At 35.4% G+C, this 17,750-nt stretch overlaps 1 protein-coding gene across 1 annotated transcript; it reads right to left on the bottom strand.

The window, feature by feature from the left end:
* Positions 1–284: 284 nt before the first annotated feature.
* On the bottom strand, positions 285–11,199 carry LOC120629491. The gene is made up of 5 exons (XM_039898432.1): positions 11,152–11,199; positions 9,737–9,919; positions 7,203–7,322; positions 2,021–2,167; positions 285–716 (listed from the first exon to the last, which is right to left on the bottom strand). The coding sequence occupies exons 1-5, from the start codon at positions 11,197–11,199 to the stop codon at positions 285–287; spliced, it is 930 nt and encodes a 309-aa protein (XP_039754366.1).
* Positions 11,200–17,750: the final 6,551 nt, after the last annotated feature.

Raw genomic sequence — 17,750 nt, 5'->3', positions numbered from 1 at the left:
ATATTCTTATACTAGCGTTAGCCACGGCTTCACGCGTGTGCTCTATTCGCGTGTAAAACCTGCGTTATTAAAGACAATATACGGGCGTGCGGATATTGTGCAATTTAGATACCACTACATTTACCCCCTTTTATATAACTATTATTTGATGGAGGGGGTTTAAATTGTTTATTGATGCAATAAATCCAAAAGTTGCTGCGTGAAAGAAGCAAACAACAAACTTACCAAACTAATTCTCTTATTTATAATATTGATGGGATTATTTTACGGATTTTCTATCAACTTTACCAAGCATCAAAGGAATTCTCAAAAGAGTTAGTGAACTCGTAATTTGAATTTGTTGACGGGTCGTCAATACTTTCGTAATTCGTCATATCGAATTTATCAGCCAAAAACGTGTCAGCAGCATACGTTGTAGCTTTCTCGGTTGAGAAGAACGAATTAACTTTATAAGTGACAGGTATCGGAGAGGTAGAAGTTACTAAAGCTTCGGTAGTCTTGGACTCCATTTCTCTCTTGACTTCCGCTTCAGGTCTGCAAAAGGTGTCCCAGAAATGCCATCCGTGCGGGCAGATAAATATTTGAGGGTACACGCTGCCGTGCCTAGAAATGCATACGTAGTAGTGGTGTGGGCTGCCCTCCAAGACACCGAATTGGCCAACTTTGACGCAATTTGGAACAGGTCTCTGGCTGCATTGCCCGTGTTGAAGTTGGATCTGCAACAATCATGATATTTTGTATATTAAGGCAAGTTAGAAGGTGAATGCTAAACTCTCTGCTGCTTAGCCTTAAATAACTTTAGCAACCAACCAAAAAAAAATAGCGTGTGTGAACTTATGTACACTCGTTAGAAGTTTTACTTCTATGGCGTAATAAGATAAAAAAAATCAATAATTTAATGTTTCGCCTTATTCTACATTTATGAAAAAACGACACTAAAAAAAGAAAAATAGAATTTAAAACATTGAAAGTATTATTAAGTATAACGCGTTGTCTAGTTAAATAAAGTTTATTTAAATATCACAAAAAAAAATCTACATAGTTAAAGAAATGGACATTATTACATATCGATATTAACTTTTTTGAAAAACTAAAATGTTGACTCTAGCTTCAGGGTGTCGAGCATTTTTCTCTATCGCGTTTTTGAAATATAACTTCAAAAACAAAGCGCAAACGATTGTCATTTGAGTACGTTTTGTCATAGAATATTAGATGATACCCGCAACTTCTGTCTACCCCGTGTTCTGTTTTTTAGGGCTGAAAACTTTAATATGCGAGTTCGAGAACTTAACACACATGTTAATGACAAGGTTTGTTTTCCAAAAATAATGGAACAGTTCTATAAATTAAATTTTTACTAAAATTAAACTAGTTCTTATATTTATTATTTTTATTTGTAATCCTAAAACTAAAGTTCATGTTTTGAGCTTAATAAATATACATACAATCCCGTAATCAAATCTTAATATTCTATAAAGATTTGTATACAGATTTACAAAAAGTACATAAGAGTGAAACTCTTTTTGGGATGAAACTAAAAAAAATTGCCTGTAACACCTCCGAAGTGCTTACACATTTATTTTTAAATAGAACATCTATATCCATAAGTTAAGACGTGAATTGTATACTACATAAGGAACTGTTAAGCGATACAAGTCGCTCAGCGTGCTAGGTATTTCTATGAGGGATAAGATCCGTAACGAAGTGATTCGCCAAAGAACTAAAGTAACTGGCATAGCCTTACGTGTTAGCTATACTTAAGTGGCGGTGGGCTGGTTACGTTTGTCGGAGGGCTGATGGACGTTGGAGTCGAAAGGTCCTCGAGCGGAGACCGCGTATCGGTAAACGGAGTGTCGGACGCCCCACAACTAGATGGAGCGACGACCTCCGAAAAGTGGGAGGCATCGACTGGATTAGGAAAGCTAGGAAAAGTTGGCGCTGTTTGAAAGAGGTATGTCCAGCAGTGGATGCACAATGGCTGGTGATGATGATGATGAAGGATAGAGAGATAACTTCTTACCGAACATTGGGCAGTTTTTGCATCGTATCCATAATGCCTTGGACACAATGCTGTTCTGTGTTCCGCCGGTCTGCCATCCGGTGATCCATCTGGGGGTGAACACAGATGGAATTTCCTGCAGTCGTATGCATCTGGAAATATCCCCACCTGAAAAGCAAAAGGTAAGGAACATTTAACCAACCCTTATTTTTTTTAGTCATCATCATAATAATATTAACCCATTTCCGGCCCACTACAGTGCACGGGTCCTCCCACAATGAGAAGGGTTTAAGGCCGTATTCCACCACGCTGGCCCAGTGCGGATTGGTGGACTCCACACGCCTTTAAGAACATTATCGAGACCTCTCAGGCAAGCATGTTTTCCTTCGTCGTTGTAGCAAGTGATATTATATAAACTTTAAAAAAGCACATAACTTGGAAAAGCTAAAGGTGTGCTGGGATTCGAACTCGGCCCACCGAAAATGAAGTGAGTTCCTACCCACTCGGCGATCATTGCTTCAAATAACTGTTTTAGTAGTGTCTATAACTATAGTGTACGAACTGTGAGAATGAATTTACCTTTTTTTAAATTCTTCTGTACAAGTTAGCCCTTAAATGCAGTCTTACTTGGTTCATTGAAGGTCGAATATATATTTAAACCCTTTGCGAATGGAAAATTAAAAAATCCTTAAACTTTTATTTTACAATTTTCTTAAACATGCCATGGTAACTTATAAAATTTCGATCTGTCAGGAAAATTTTCATACCCTCGAACCCAGTATTACAGGTGAACATTTCAAAAGCAATATAACCTCACACAACAATTGAACTGTCAAATGCACAGTTGGAATCCTACTGGTAGTTCCGGAGACGTGTTCAAACAAAAAAATAACAACCTTCAGCTTTATTATGAAAGTATTTTTGAAACATTGGTAAAACTTCACCAGATCCCAACCCTAAAATAATATTAAATATGTAGTTCCATTTTAATTGTTGTTTTAGTTTATTCTTTTTTTTTTATAATTTTTGATTTTAATGCTAATTAATATTTGTTCTTAATTAGTTTATTTAAAATCTGAGTGTTTTTAATATTTTGAATTTAATCTGAGTGTTTTATTTTTATTTTCATCTCTCAATTTTGACATTCTTGGAATTTTTTGTATATAGGGTTCCCGACCTTAAATAAAAATTTTTTTTTTTTTAATTTTTTATATTTATTTATTTATTATTAATTTTCACGTCTGATGAGGAGTATTAAAAATGCCCAAACACATTTTTACTGCTTAAGATTTCAAGTGGTTTTGAGATGAGCAGCTACGGACCTTTGTTAATTACCAAAATAATGCCAATCTGTATAAACAGACAGACATTTCGTGCACAGAAGTAATCTTAATACCATCTAGTCTTAAAACTAAAGGTCTCATTTCGACTCGGTAACTGGGACCGTGAAATGTGAAGGCTTTTACTAATATGGGCTTAGACAATGATATCTTAAAATAACATAGACATACAAACCACAGTTTAAATGAAATCATTGTTTTGTATAAACTAAATGCATAAATTATTTATTGCAACAAAATAAATGCATAAATTAAGTCTTTTTGCGATAAAATGGTTGAAATCGGTCCAGTACTTTCGGAGTTTATTGGGTAAAAACCAACAAACAAACAAAATAATATTAATATAGAGTAGAGTTTACTCTTTATAATATTAATATAGAGGATAGATAATATGTAACTTGTTTTACGCGTTGAGGATTTCGCAATACTTGATTTATTAATATTAATTAGTATGCGTTTTTTTATACGTAATTATATACACAAACAAAAACAAAATGAGGAGATCCGTAGAAGAACCAGAGATTTTAGTTTCGCAACTCTTTGATAGTCTGACGTTGGGGTCTGGCATGCTGGAATGGCCGGCCAGCTCTGACCGGTTAACGCAGCGTTGGTAGACCCCTGACGAAGTGGACGGGTGAGATCGAACGAGTCGCAGGGAGCCGGTGGATCCAAGCGATACAAGATTTGGAACTTCCTACTAAAGACCTGTGTCCAGCAGTGGACGTCAATTGGTTGACTTGATGATGAAGATGATAATATATGTGTATGTAAAAGCTCCGAATTATATATGACGGCGCCGGCAAGAAATCTGTAAACAACACGTGCACCGCTCTCGCCACCTGGCGCATTGTTCATTATCCCCACTCACCTACTACTCAAGTCGTTATGATCCGTATATAAAGACCGAAACTACAGTGGCGAGGCAGGCTTGGCTCTGGCGTAGCACGGTGCACATGATGTACCCTGCTAGTAGCTTATCCTAGACTCTTTGGATAATTAATTTGTGGAAAACGAATTAATTATTATTATCAACTATAAATTAGAATTAGTAGTTTATAGTTGATAACCATCTCGCATAATTACTATCTTGATTGAAGTAGTGCTTAGTTATTGTTAACTAAGTGATTATAACTTCACTTCATTTCATAGAGTTACAAAGACTATTTTCCTGACTTATCCGTTTCTTTAATTTATTATGTCCGACCCCCCTCTGCCGACATATATATGTTGTAAGCTGTATTTTGTTGTTTTGATTTTTTTTAATTTTCCTTTCTTTTGTTTGTGTAAGTACAATAAAAGTTTCTTCATTTATTAATTCATTATAAACCTTCTGCTACTATAGAAGTATTTATTCATTAAAAACCTTCTCCTACTATCAAAGTCAGTTAAATATACATAAAATACGTTAATTAATATACACAAAAATAATTCAATTTCTAAAGAGCATCCAAACGTTCTTTGTATCTAAATGTTCATTGTATCATCGGCGGAGGGATAAAATTTCATTACATCATGACTAACGCTTTCGCAGTGATCCTATTCTCCTTGACATTTGCTTTCTGTTCGGATCATCTCACGTCTGATCGAAGCTCATCGTTTCCTACACAGACCAACATATACTCGAATAACGCTTATGCACAAGTAACCGAGACACGCTAAGGACATTCTATATCGAAATATTTTGTCTTGCTTCCACAGTTCTTTATTAGAAGCAAAATAATCTCGTGCTGTTTACAAGGCTTAATAAAATTGCTAATACATTCAAGGGCAGTTGTATAATATTTAATAACAAATTATCGAATGAAAACTTTGAGATTTCTCTCAATAAGTTCAAAGTTTATATAAAACGTAAGCTTTTAAAAAATCCTAATATAATGTTAAGGATTACTTAAACGACAAAAAATCTTGGATGTGAATAGCTCTAACATCATAGCCTAATATTAATTTACTGTGAGATGGTGATAACAAAAAAATTACATGGTTAAGTTTGTTGTTGGCTCTTCTTAGACCACAGGGCGCGTTTGGTACGCGCTTTGCCACACAAATATTTTCCAGTTGTGGGAATCGAACCCGCGGCTTCGGAGCCAGAAAGCATGGTCGCTGCCTACTGCACCAATCGGTGGCGGGTAAAGTCATTTAGTGTTATTTGCTGGGATTATTTACCTAGAAATTCTCGGTACCAGCTCGGAGTTTAAAACTTGATCAAATCCCCCAACCCGTATAAGAGTAAACTATGCTTAAATAACCTCTTTCTAATGCGATAGGAAGCTTGTGTCCAGCCGTGAGACGTTATTTAGCTGATAAAGATGTCGATTCATGGGTGGAAATGAGATATAAAAACAACATTTTGTCGAGTGTCAGGTCGCTAGGATGTATAATCGCATAAAACACCGTTGTGTATTTGTAAACTATAGCTGTACTTGGATCACGACCGCCATGTTTGCAGATATGATCCACAGATAGTATCGGACCTAGTATTTTTATACATTTATTTTTATAATAAATCAATAATAGGCGAAGGCCGTTTATCTTCTCACGAGGTACTGAGATGCGTCTAGACACAATTCGAATAACGTTTAGCTTCGTAGAGACAGTTTTGTATTGGTTTAAAATAAACTGTTATAACACATGTAAGATGTTTGGTACCGAGAACTTTTCGACACAGAATTAAGATACAGGTACCGTGTGAACGCATAAAAACACTTCACTTTAGTAGTTTTCGTAGTCACTTCGTTCCATTTAGCAGTTGACAGTTGGAGAGATTCGTGTCTCCGGTAGGTGCGGCGTGGTAAAGGCAGAGTAATAATTGAACGCTTGTATTTTAGAGTTTTTAAAGGAGATACAGAGACTATTTATCATAACGTGTTGGAGCAACGAAAGATATGCAAAAAAATAATCTAGAAAAGATAAGATTTACAGTGACGTATGAGTATAAATGACGACAGATGTCACTTATTTTTTTACATTATAACAGATTGTTACTGAATTTAGAGGCGCGAGTGCCACCTATATTATACTGGTGCGGCTTTGTGGCGGGAAATTTAAATAATGCGTTAACAACAGTCATTATTTTACCTCTAATGTTCTAACCGTTTAATATAAAATGGGAAATGTTTGTGAGCTAGCAACATTCCACGGATGTAAAGTGAGATATGCGCGGGGCGTTTTCATAGCCATGTACATATTTATAAATACCTAAATTTGCAATAGCCGCAACTTCATCCGCGTTTATTACGTTACTTCACAAACTTGTCATCTACCCAAAATTTGGCATTTGTAATAGAAGAAAGATAACAATAATAACCTAATGTCCAAAAATAATCTAGTTTGTGTGTGTATGTGTGTCTTTCACGAACGGAAGATCTGATTTAGTTTGAAAAGTGCATCATAGTCGGGTGTCTTTATCCGGTGGTAGAGTCACTACAAAAAGGCTGACTTGACGTTTCAAAAGTGCTTATAAATTATTATATAAATGATTTTTTTTTTATAAAATCAGTCCAAGATGGCTTCCGCCTCGAACCGATTACTTTTTTTCACACAACTCTCTCAATTTGGTTATCAAATGAAAGGGCTTGACTAGAAGAATTGATGAATTTTTTAATGACAAGGTTGCTTGGAAGCATCCGGCTCCGCTTTCAGCTCTCACAAGATAGAAAAATGAATGTTAAAATGCAAAATGTAAATTGTTGATGTTGGAAAAGAGCAACTGCTGAGTTTCTTGCCGGCTTCTTCTCGGTAGAATCTGCCTTCCGAACCGGTGGTAGAATCACTACAAACAGACAGACTTGACGTTTCAAAAGTGCTTATATTAGGCCTACTTGAAATAAATGAATTTTGATTTTGAATTTTGAATACAACACTACCTGTTCGCAAACATGGCGATACTGCTTTGACACAGCATCACATTCCGGCACAGCCTCAGAAGAACACTGTTTGAGATGAGCATTGCAGGTTTGACCATCAGCACAATGTTGAAGTGGTACCTGAAAAAAAAAATGTAAATGAATAAATATTTTTAATTATATTAGGAATACAGCTTACTAGCCACGCCCAGGCTTCACACCGGTAAATTAAGAAAAAATACAGTAAAAGTTTTATACATGTGAAGATTTTAAATAAATGCACAAATTATTTATTTTAGTATATAAGAAAAAAAATTGGAAAATCCAAAAGTGCACGCCTCATAATCTCATTTTTTTCACAATAAAATTGAATTTTTTTTAACTGAAACTTTCAATGCTTATTACAATTTTTTTTTTTCATATTAATTATTATTCATTTTTTGTAAACAAGACACGGGAATGTCATAATGATTGCACATTGAAAGTTACAATTAATATTAGCTAGAATAATTACATGGAAATTTAACGACAGTGAATTGAACGCTCATATTAACTAAGAAATTATGTCGTGTGTTACTTTAGATAATTAAAAAAAAAATATTCCGATACGATCATTTTTTCGACCAATTTTGATGCCACATACACCCGTCCATACACGGACGTCCAGAAAAGATTATGTTTAATGTTATTATTTACTATGTTAAACAAAAAAATTGTTATTGAAATTTATTTTATGTGCCTGACAAATTATTTGACTTGATATTAGTGTACTCAAATTAACCTGTAAGTGCAATATAAATAACAAAAAATCTATTTCAGTTTCGAGAAAACACCTTTTTTTGAAATGTCGAGAGTAGAGCACAACCTCAACGCTTCGCTTATGAGGCGTGCAATATATATAATACGACAATACACACATCGCCTTCTAGCTGTGGTATCGCTTCTTGTTGTGGGTACTGACTACCATTGTGGTGTGGTAGGAAAAGGGGATTAATCACGGGACATATGTGAGTACGAAATGATATCTATTATAGCGAGAGCTTTTGCATTGCCATGCAATTGCATGGCAAACCAGATCGCTGATTTAGTGTCACAACAAGTGTTGTATAGAAGCAGGCGTTACTTTGCGGAAATCCATGATATATTATCAAAATTAAGCTTAATTTGCTGTACTCCGCGAAAAGCAGGAGAATCTGTGTGGTGTAATTTATAATTTCTTCAGGAGATGTTGACTTTACAATGAATAATTGTTAAGTGTAAAGTCAACATCTCCTGATGATGCTCCGGTTTCGGAGCGAAACGTGCGTAGATCGAGGATCGAGGATCTGTGTGGTGTGGAGTATAAGGATTGAAGAAATTATAAATTACACCACACAGATTCTCCTGCTTTTCGCGGAGTATAGCAAATTAAGCTTAATTTTGATAATATCACAACAAGTGTTAATAAAATTAAAACAAAATTTTAAAAGAAAATGGACTGTGACAACATAAATATTAGAAGCAAAAATAAACTCGCTGTGCAGTAAAGGCTACAAAAGACTGCTAATTCATTCACTGTATATTATTTTAAAACAAATTACCGAATTAAATCTTTGTGAATAATAAATAAATATATTACGACAATACACACATCGCTATCTAGTCGTAGTAATGACTGATGAATATTTTAATTAATAATATAATTACTTATAAAATACAGATAAACACGCAGACACTGAAAAACATTCATATTCATCACACAAACATTTTCCCGTTGTGGGAATGGAACCCACGGCCTTGGGCTCAGAAAGCAGGTTCGCTGCCCACTGCGCCAATCGGCCGCCAAAGATGTCTCTCAATGAGTTCAAAGTTTAAATGAAACGTAAGCTAATCCTGTTACAATATTAAGTATTACTTAAACGATAAAAAAGCTTGGGCGTGAATTGCCCTAACTTCATAGCTTAATATTAATTCACTGTTAGATGGTGATAACAAAAAAATTTGCCACTAAGTTTGTTGTGGGCTCTTTTTTAGACCTGGGCGCATTTAGAACGCTCGTAGCTTTAGATTTAAGTTGACAAACGAAGTTTTCACCATCCCCTTACAATTATATATGAACGCTTCATAAGTGCGTGTGATAGGAGTAAATAAATAAAGAAGTTTTGAATTTGAATTCTACTTGAAGAGATAATACATATTTAATTCTACTCTAAAGTGTTTTGCTATTTTGCTCCAATTCGCAATAATTATCGCCGAGAGATAATGACGTGCTCTTTTGATGCGAAGTCACGTTTATATACGGGCCGGTGATTTTTACGAGTGACATTCAGAAACTGACTGACTTTTCAAAATTACTTTTTAAACAGTAAACAGTGTTTATTTTTTATTCTATTTGAAAATTTTTCAGAGTTGTTTCGGAAACGATAGCATAATCGTGTCATGAAAAAATACTACACATGTTTTATTTTCAAAAACAACATATCTGAAAATGAAACATAAACGGATCATCCTTACCTTAACCCATCGTGGAAACCGAGTTTGAGCCATGTTAATTAATTCATTAATCTAATATTTACCTTAAGCCAGCCACCAGGCAGAGGTATGCAGGTCACAGCATGCGTGCAGTTCTGGCACGTCATGCCAGGGCCAGTGCAGACACCCTCGATGTCCAGTTCCCCCTCACCCAGAGTCGTGCCCAGTGGCACCGCTGCCATGCGATTGCCCGACACAATTCCGCTCAGATCGTACGACGTTGACTGCTGTAGGCAGACATGGGGTTATAGTAACTACCTTAGAAAAATTTAAAATAAAAATTTATTGAAAAGTATACAATTAGGCAGCCTTATCGCTACATAGCGATCTCTTCCAGGCAACAACTCGCGTAAAACACTGCTCAAGAAGAGCGGTAGGTGATGCGTATAAATAAACATATATATTTTATCATTATTAGGATAATAGACATTTATTTTCAAAAGAAACAGTTTCACTTAATGAGAAATTAAAATTTCCATAAAGACGTGCTAATATAATCCTAGAGTGTGATACAAAACTACCCGCTTAAACTAAAGGTGGCGCATTTATAGGAAATTTTAATAGTTTTAGGCTATTTTTAAATGATTTAAACGATTTCTCGCAAAAAATCTCTTTAGGTACACTTGTATAGCAGTGCTCCCTCAAACTGTATAGTTTTACCGCCATACTTAGTTCTAGTCTAGTAATCTGAATTTATGTCGAATTCGTGTATTTAGATATCATTTAGTTTTAAAAGTAATTTGTGTATGTATGACTTCGGTAAATATTTTCAATATTCAAAATTCATATAGGTAGGTATTTCATTTTATTAGGAAAAAATAGTTAAGATTTTTTTTAACCAATCGTCTTTACTACACGATTGATGAATTCCTTAACGACAAAGCTGGTTGGGAGCAGGACAGGACCGCTTTTATCTCTCACAAAACAGAAAATTCTAAAGATTTTTAAACTATAAATAGATGTTGGAAAAGGGCAATCTGCTGAGTTTCTTACCGGCTCTGCTCAGTAGAATCTGCCTTCTGAACCGGTAGTAGAGTCACTACAAAGTGACTGACTTGATGTTTCGAAAGTGCTTATAAACTAAGACAGTAGTCTTAGTTTATAAGTAAATAAGTTTATAATAAAATAAATAAAAAAAAAAGATAAGATAAAAGCGGTCCTGTCCTGCTCCCAACCAGCTTTGTCGTTAAGGAATTCATCAATCGTGTAGTAAAGACGATTGGTTAAAAAAAATCTTAACTATTTTTTCCTAAGGGGAAGTAAGTTAGTTTTTTTATAAAGTTCTTTTGTTTGATAACGATGCTCTAGTTAGTCAGTTGGAAATACAAAGAAACAGTACAAGTAAAAAGTCCTTCATAATGTAAAACAGAAATGCTGATCGGTGGCAGAAATATCCATGCCGGTAGGGCGATCACAAAATGCTTTACCATTTCTCGTGCGTACATCCGTAAATACTTACAATGCTATTGCATCCAAGCACAAAAAATATTAAACATTTAAACCACATTTTCAACAAACTATTTCGCTCCAATGTAATGAAGAACTAAATTCGATAGTACATTATTTTGGAGGTCTACACTTTTGACCTGTATTATCACTAACTCTAAACACAGATAACTATTTGTAATACTTAATAACAAACGATTATTCCATATTAAGTGTAAGTATTTCTTCCTTATTTGGCATTCAATTCCTTTATTACGAATACTATGAAGAAACATTTAGTGAAATATAGAAATTCAACTTCAAAGAAGTACCTACTACCTTTGCTTGAAATTTGACGTCCATGGTCACGTCCACATCAAATTTAAAACGGACGATTTATAAAATTTCATAGCTTATTTGTGAGATTAATCAATTAATAAAAAAGTGTTATTTTTTGGTGATCACATATTATGTTGTTGGATTTAATGTGACGTCATATAGACTTCTAGCGTCTGACGACACTTTATTATACTGGGATAATTTTTAGCTTGTCCTCATATTGTTTTTAAATTTATAGAAAGATAGATAGTATACACTTTATAATAATTCATTAAAAATAACGAAAATACAGCGATATATTTACCGATACATTGATATTCAATGGCATATTTAACTACAAATATTTATTACCAACTGGTAATAAATATTTGTAGTTAAATATGCCATAAATTATTTAATATCCCATTTTTTTTTCATACAGAGTTCTGTATGAAAAAAAAATGGGATTTTGAATTAATAAAAAATTTAATTATTGCAAGCTACCTATAAAATAAAGGTTGCATGTAAACGTGTACTGTAATTATCTTATTATTATAGTTACAAAGGGTGGTTCTACCGAATATGATCCATACTACTGGAACCATTTTAACCTTTAAGGTACATATTTACCAAAACTAAGCTTACTTAACAAAAAGTAATATTGCCTATAATTGAATTAAAATAAAATAAGATCTCTAAATCCTTCAGAAAATTGTAATAATGTAACAAAATAGCAAAATTTTTAATTTAATTTAGCTAAGTACCTAGCAAAATTTTGTCAATAAAATTCATTATTTACATCTCCTACGATATATGTTAGAGCTATAACAGCCAGCGACATCTAAATGTCAAACGCCTAAATAAAGTAACCGAGCAAATTCCATAGATGGAAACATTGAACTAAAATTTTTACGTAGGATCTTAAATTCCAGGAATTCATATTTTATTTTTAAGAAAATTCTTGAGCGCTTTATTGAAAACAAAGAAGGTATTTTGAAGAAAATTCTTGTTGATGCTTTGCGCTAAGGCAACGTTTTACAAGCTTTAAAAACTTTGGACTTTTTCAAAAGTGAAATAATAGTTTTGAATAGTTCGAACCGTTAGCAAAGGGAAAAGATTTCGATCGCATTTTCGACTTTCTTCGGCCTTAGCTTAGAAAAAATAAAAACTTGTGTTACTGACGTAACTATTTGGTGTGGGTTGTTAGGGTATCCATTCTTTTTGTATCGAGGGTGAGGTCAAGTAAGGTTAAGGCAGTGATCTCCTTCTGTAGAGACGTGATGTTGCAGCAGGAGGTAGAGCGGCTAAGAGAGGATGCCATGGACTCTCAGCCGTCAACTACCTTTAAGGACGACCTCGGGCGATAGATGCGGTGACATTTATCGCCTGTGGGACATAGGTCCTCGAGCTCGAAGGCGAACTCTTTATTCTAGATTCGCTTTTAGCGGATGAGTGGGCAGGAAATGTGTTGCCCAAGAAAAGGGTCTGCTTTAACGGACACCGCTGGTTGGGTCGCGGAAGTGTGCGGAAGCATTCTCGTGATCCAGTACCAGGTGACAACTTGAAACACCGTGGAGTTGAGTCGGTAGGAGTCCAACGTAACCACTCCATCTCCCCGGGTGCTTTTATATCCATGAGGATACCCTACGTAAAAAAACCTTAACCTTGAAAATAAAACCTAAAGCTGACTATATCCCCACTATGATCGGATGATTCTAGCTCAGCATTCGAGACCCCAGTATCATTACAGCAAAAAAGCTGTTTAAAGCAGCTGTATAATAGCTAGTCATTTAATGGATTGTGAGACGGCTGGAGTTGTCATAGCTAGATAGCTATAAAAGCGTCTGTAGCACTTCTATACAGCCAAATAGCCGTTAAGTAGGCTTTTGGTCTTTAACGGTCCCCATGATTGAAGATAAACGCAACGTGCTTTAAGTAGGTAAAAATTTGAAGTGTATTTAGCATAATATTATTACAAAAACCCGGTCCCGAATTCGAAGTTCTCAACATGGAGTTCGCATCAAAAGGTTTTATGTTTCGCGAAAGGTACTCAAAGAGGTCCCTCCAAACTTACTTGAAGGTAGTTGTTAATAAACAATGTGTAAAAGGCCTTCGTAAACTGTTTGCCCTCCGCCCTCCGCCCAACTAGGTGCTAATTATCGTCGTGCCACCCTTAGGAATACCCTCAAAAACAGAGATTTGAACAAAGGGAATGCTTTTGTACTTTTTACAGGTAAAAATAGGGATATTATTGTATTATCGGTGTAAGTGTGCCGCCGAGTGATAAAGGTCAAGGGTCAGATTGCAAATTTCTCAACCACCTTCGTGGTGTGTGTGTGTGTGGGTGTGTGTGTACGTGTGTGTGTGTCGGTCTGTCTGTATGTGGCATCGTATTTCCCAAAAAGATGAATAAATTTTGATTATTATTTTTTTTCTTTGTTTGAAAAGTAAATAAATCGGTAGTGTTCTTAGACATGTTCAATGTAAGATGGCCGCCACATTAAAATGTTCCTCAATATTTAAATATGTGTATTAATAAAACGGCTTTATTATAAAAATATAAATCCAAGATGGCCGCCACCACATAATGGGACCTGCATTTTTTTCGCAACCCCGTCAATAAGGGTATCAAATGAAAGAGATTGACTATTAGAATAATGCGCACTATATTAAGAGTCAGGGTTTTTTAAATTTTATATTTATACCTAATTTCCGAACACACATTATGGGCGTACGGTCTTAAATATCATGCAAATAATATACACGTAATGAAATTGTTACAAGCTATGGAATTTTATCTGAAATTTTACTTTACTATCCTGCAATTCGCGGAGTATAGCATATTAAGCTTAATTTTCATACTATTTTATTAATTAAAATTGGCCAAACATTTCTCCTAATTAAGGTAAGTACCCTCTCGAGCACTCGAGTATATGAGTGTATGAGTGTATGAGTGTATATCAACCCAGTGCTCCATAGAGGGATTTTCCCATTTATTGCTTAACATTTTCAAAATACTGTTGGAGCTTCCGCGCAACCTGCTCATCATTCGTGCAGATCATTTTCTCATGATTGCGTAAAAGTCATCAACGTGATTCTCCGCAAACATTTTGGTTGCACTACAGACGCGTGGCAGAACCATCAATACTCTGAAGTGTATCAAACGTGATAAGACTTCACCTTTTTCCTGTTCCCACGCTTCGGCAGGTGGACAAATTTATTTTATCCCTTGCAGGGTTTATATTTGGGAATAGAATAAATAAATATACTACAACAATACACACATCGCCAACTAGCCAAAGTAAGTATAGCTTGTGTTATGGGTACTAAGATACCTGTTGAATATTTTTATGAATAAAATACACATTAATACTTATAATATACAGATAAACACCCAAACACTGAAAAACAATCATGTTCATCACACAAACATTTTCAAGTTGTGGCCTAGGACTCAGAAAGCAGGGTCGCTGCCCACTGCGCCAGTCGGCTGTCAATAGAATAGAAGCACTTTATTGCAACATAACATAATATGAAGAATACAAGGAAAACAGTTATAGTATTTAGTGCTAGGGTGCGAAGGCGGCCTTATCACTAAAAGTGATTTCTTAAAGGCTGAGCGTGCGAACCCGAAAAGGTGGAAAGTGCACACAGCTCGGAGAACCGACGGACGTCGGGATCTTAAGGTGCTGGAATGGCGACCCCGCACCGGTAAACACAGCGTAAGTCGACCCCAACGACGTGGACAGATGACATCAGGCGAGTCGCTGGGAGCCGCTGGAGGCAAGCGACCTAGGATCGTGTATTGTGGAACTCCCTAAAAAGACCTATGTAAAGCAGTGGACGTCGATTGGTTGATGATGATGCCAGCTGAGAGATTGTCCTGTCGTAGGAGCATTCATCATGACGTATCTAAGCTCACCGCATTGCCGCATCACGTACCTAGGTAGATAGGTAGATATACGAGTTTTTGGCGAGAGAAGCAGACTATGCTCTGCCAAAAATCTTTTCATTTTAAATTGCTTCCGCTTATAAAGAATACGTAAACGATTCGTTTCATTTAGTCAGCGATTTAGTTGTGTTTAGATAGTATATGCACAGAAGGTTATTATTACATTTGTTAATACCATTTACTGCGATCTCAAGTAGGTCAGTCCAGTTTAGTGTGGTAATTAAGGGCGAATAATTTAATTTGTTTAACTCTTTATTTGTACACGACTATGAAGTTAGGAAAATAAAAGAAGAATAGGAATATAAAGACGGAAGTAGAAAGCAAAAGGCGGCCTTATCGCTTGGTAGCGATCTCTGCCACGCAACGTTATGATTAGGACAAATAAATAAATAATAAATATACGACATTACACACATAACCATCTAGCCCCAAAGTAAGCGTAGCTTGTGTTATGGGTACTAAGATAGCTGTTGAATATTTTTATGAATATAATACATATAAATACTTATAATATACAGATAAATACCCAGCCACTGAAAAACAATCATGTTCGTCACACAAACATTTTCCAGTTGTGGGAATCGAACCCACGGCCTAGGACTCAGAAAGCTGAGTCGCTGCCCACTGCGCCAGTCGGCCGTCAAGATAAGCGAGAGCGAACAGGTGATGTAAAATTATTCTAAATCTACATTCTATTAAATCCCTACTAATATTATAAATCCCAATGTAAGTTTGTTTGTTACGCTTTCACGCAAAAACTACGTAACCGATCCTCATGAAACTTTGTACACATAGTTTTGGAGGTAATATAGAATACTTTTTATCTCGACATTAAGCTCTGTTCTTTTGGGAGGGGGGATGAAAGTGTTTGACGATTTTACACCATAACTCCGTCAAATTATAACCGATTTAACTAATTATTTTTGTACTATAGATGTTATAATATGTATTTAAATTTTACCCAAACTTTGTGTAGATCTGATGAATGTGGTTGGAGATAGAGAACAGAACTCCTTAGCGGACAGCAGCAAACCCCTCATTTAAGGCTTAGCGATACTGAATACTTTAATTTTTTTTTAGAACTACAACTAAATTGAATGCCACATCAAAAAAACAAAATCAAACGCAGACGAAGTCGCGGGAAAAAGCTAGTAATAAAAAAATATTACTAATTATATTTTTCTTTTTTGTGAAATTTTGTTTAATTATTTGTATTAAGCTATTAGAATGTAGTTTTATAATAATTTTACACCACCTGTTCGCTAAAAATAATAAACAGATATACTCAATCATACATAAATACTTAAGAACATATAGATATACATAAAAAGGCAAGATAATATGCTTTTACCGCGTTTTGTGATCTAAATGAAAAATGTAACAAGCGATTTTGCCTCACGTATATTTAGTGGGAGCGCATTCTATAGTTCAATAGCTTGCACTGTAAATGAGAGTTTACAGAACTTCGTCTTGTGGAAATGTATGTGAAGCGTCAGCATACGAAATAATATTATTTTTATTTTTATTTTATTTATACACTTTATTTGTACACCACAAATAGTAAAAAAGAACAATGGACACAACAAAAATAAACTTATATTGTGAGGCGAGGCCTTTAGTCCACCAGTGGACTGTTAAAGGCTACGGTTTAATATGGCTGGGATATTTAGGTTGATGATGATGGAAATATCTAGAGCAATGTAACCGTGTTCGACGCAGTTCTTTCATCTGTCCAACAATAATCAGTTTTATTAGATAACTAGATGTATGCACCCGGTTCACCTGCTTCAAGTCCCTAATGCTTATATCTGATCTAACGCTGAACGTTTTCAAACATAACATCGATTCAAAACAATCAGATTCTAATAAACACACCTCCTATACACATTCTAATTAATCTCCACTGTTATTATGCAACAACTATAGTATCAACCAACTCACACCGATATGCTACTCCATACACCCCCAAAGTCTATCTACTCTAAGTCTAACTCTAAGTCTAGTCTACTCACAAAATAGTAGTACTAATAGTAGACACTAAGAGTATTTCTTTAGCACCAGGGGCATTAAGGCTTGCTATCGTGACGACATACTCTTCCTCTGAATGTGCGTATACGTGTTCTCCAGCACACAAAAAATACACAGTATTAAACAATGCTAACTTCGTACTGAGATCGTGATAGTAGAGGTTTTTGTGACCGAGCCGGGGAAGTACTATCGCCATGTTTATTTCTGCCGCTAAGTAGCATTGTTGCAATGCTGTGTTGCGGTCTGCAAGGTGGGTGTAATTATAGGCACATGAGGCTCAAATTGATGGACACACTTTGCATGCCCTGTGAAGAGATGCTCTGTTTAAAGGCGGT

The sequence above is a fragment of the Pararge aegeria genome, chromosome 14 (assembly GCF_905163445.1).
Source record: "Pararge aegeria chromosome 14, ilParAegt1.1, whole genome shotgun sequence".
Lineage (NCBI taxonomy): Eukaryota > Metazoa > Arthropoda > Insecta > Lepidoptera > Nymphalidae > Pararge > Pararge aegeria.
This window is presented reverse-complemented; position numbering and strand designations above follow the sequence as displayed.

Excerpts from the sequence above, each read along its gene's own strand:
- LOC120629491 (XM_039898432.1), bottom strand. The coding sequence starts at position 11,199 with ATGTGGTTTAAATGTTTAATATTTTTTGTGCTTGGATGCAATAGCATT. Across the intron at positions 2,168-7,202 it reads ATCGCCATGTTTGCGAACAG|GTGGGGATATTTCCAGATGC; the intron begins GTAGTGTTGTAT and ends TTTGCTTTTCAG. Across the intron at positions 717-2,020 it reads CAAAAACTGCCCAATGTTCG|ATCCAACTTCAACACGGGCA; the intron begins GTAAGAAGTTAT and ends TGATTGTTGCAG.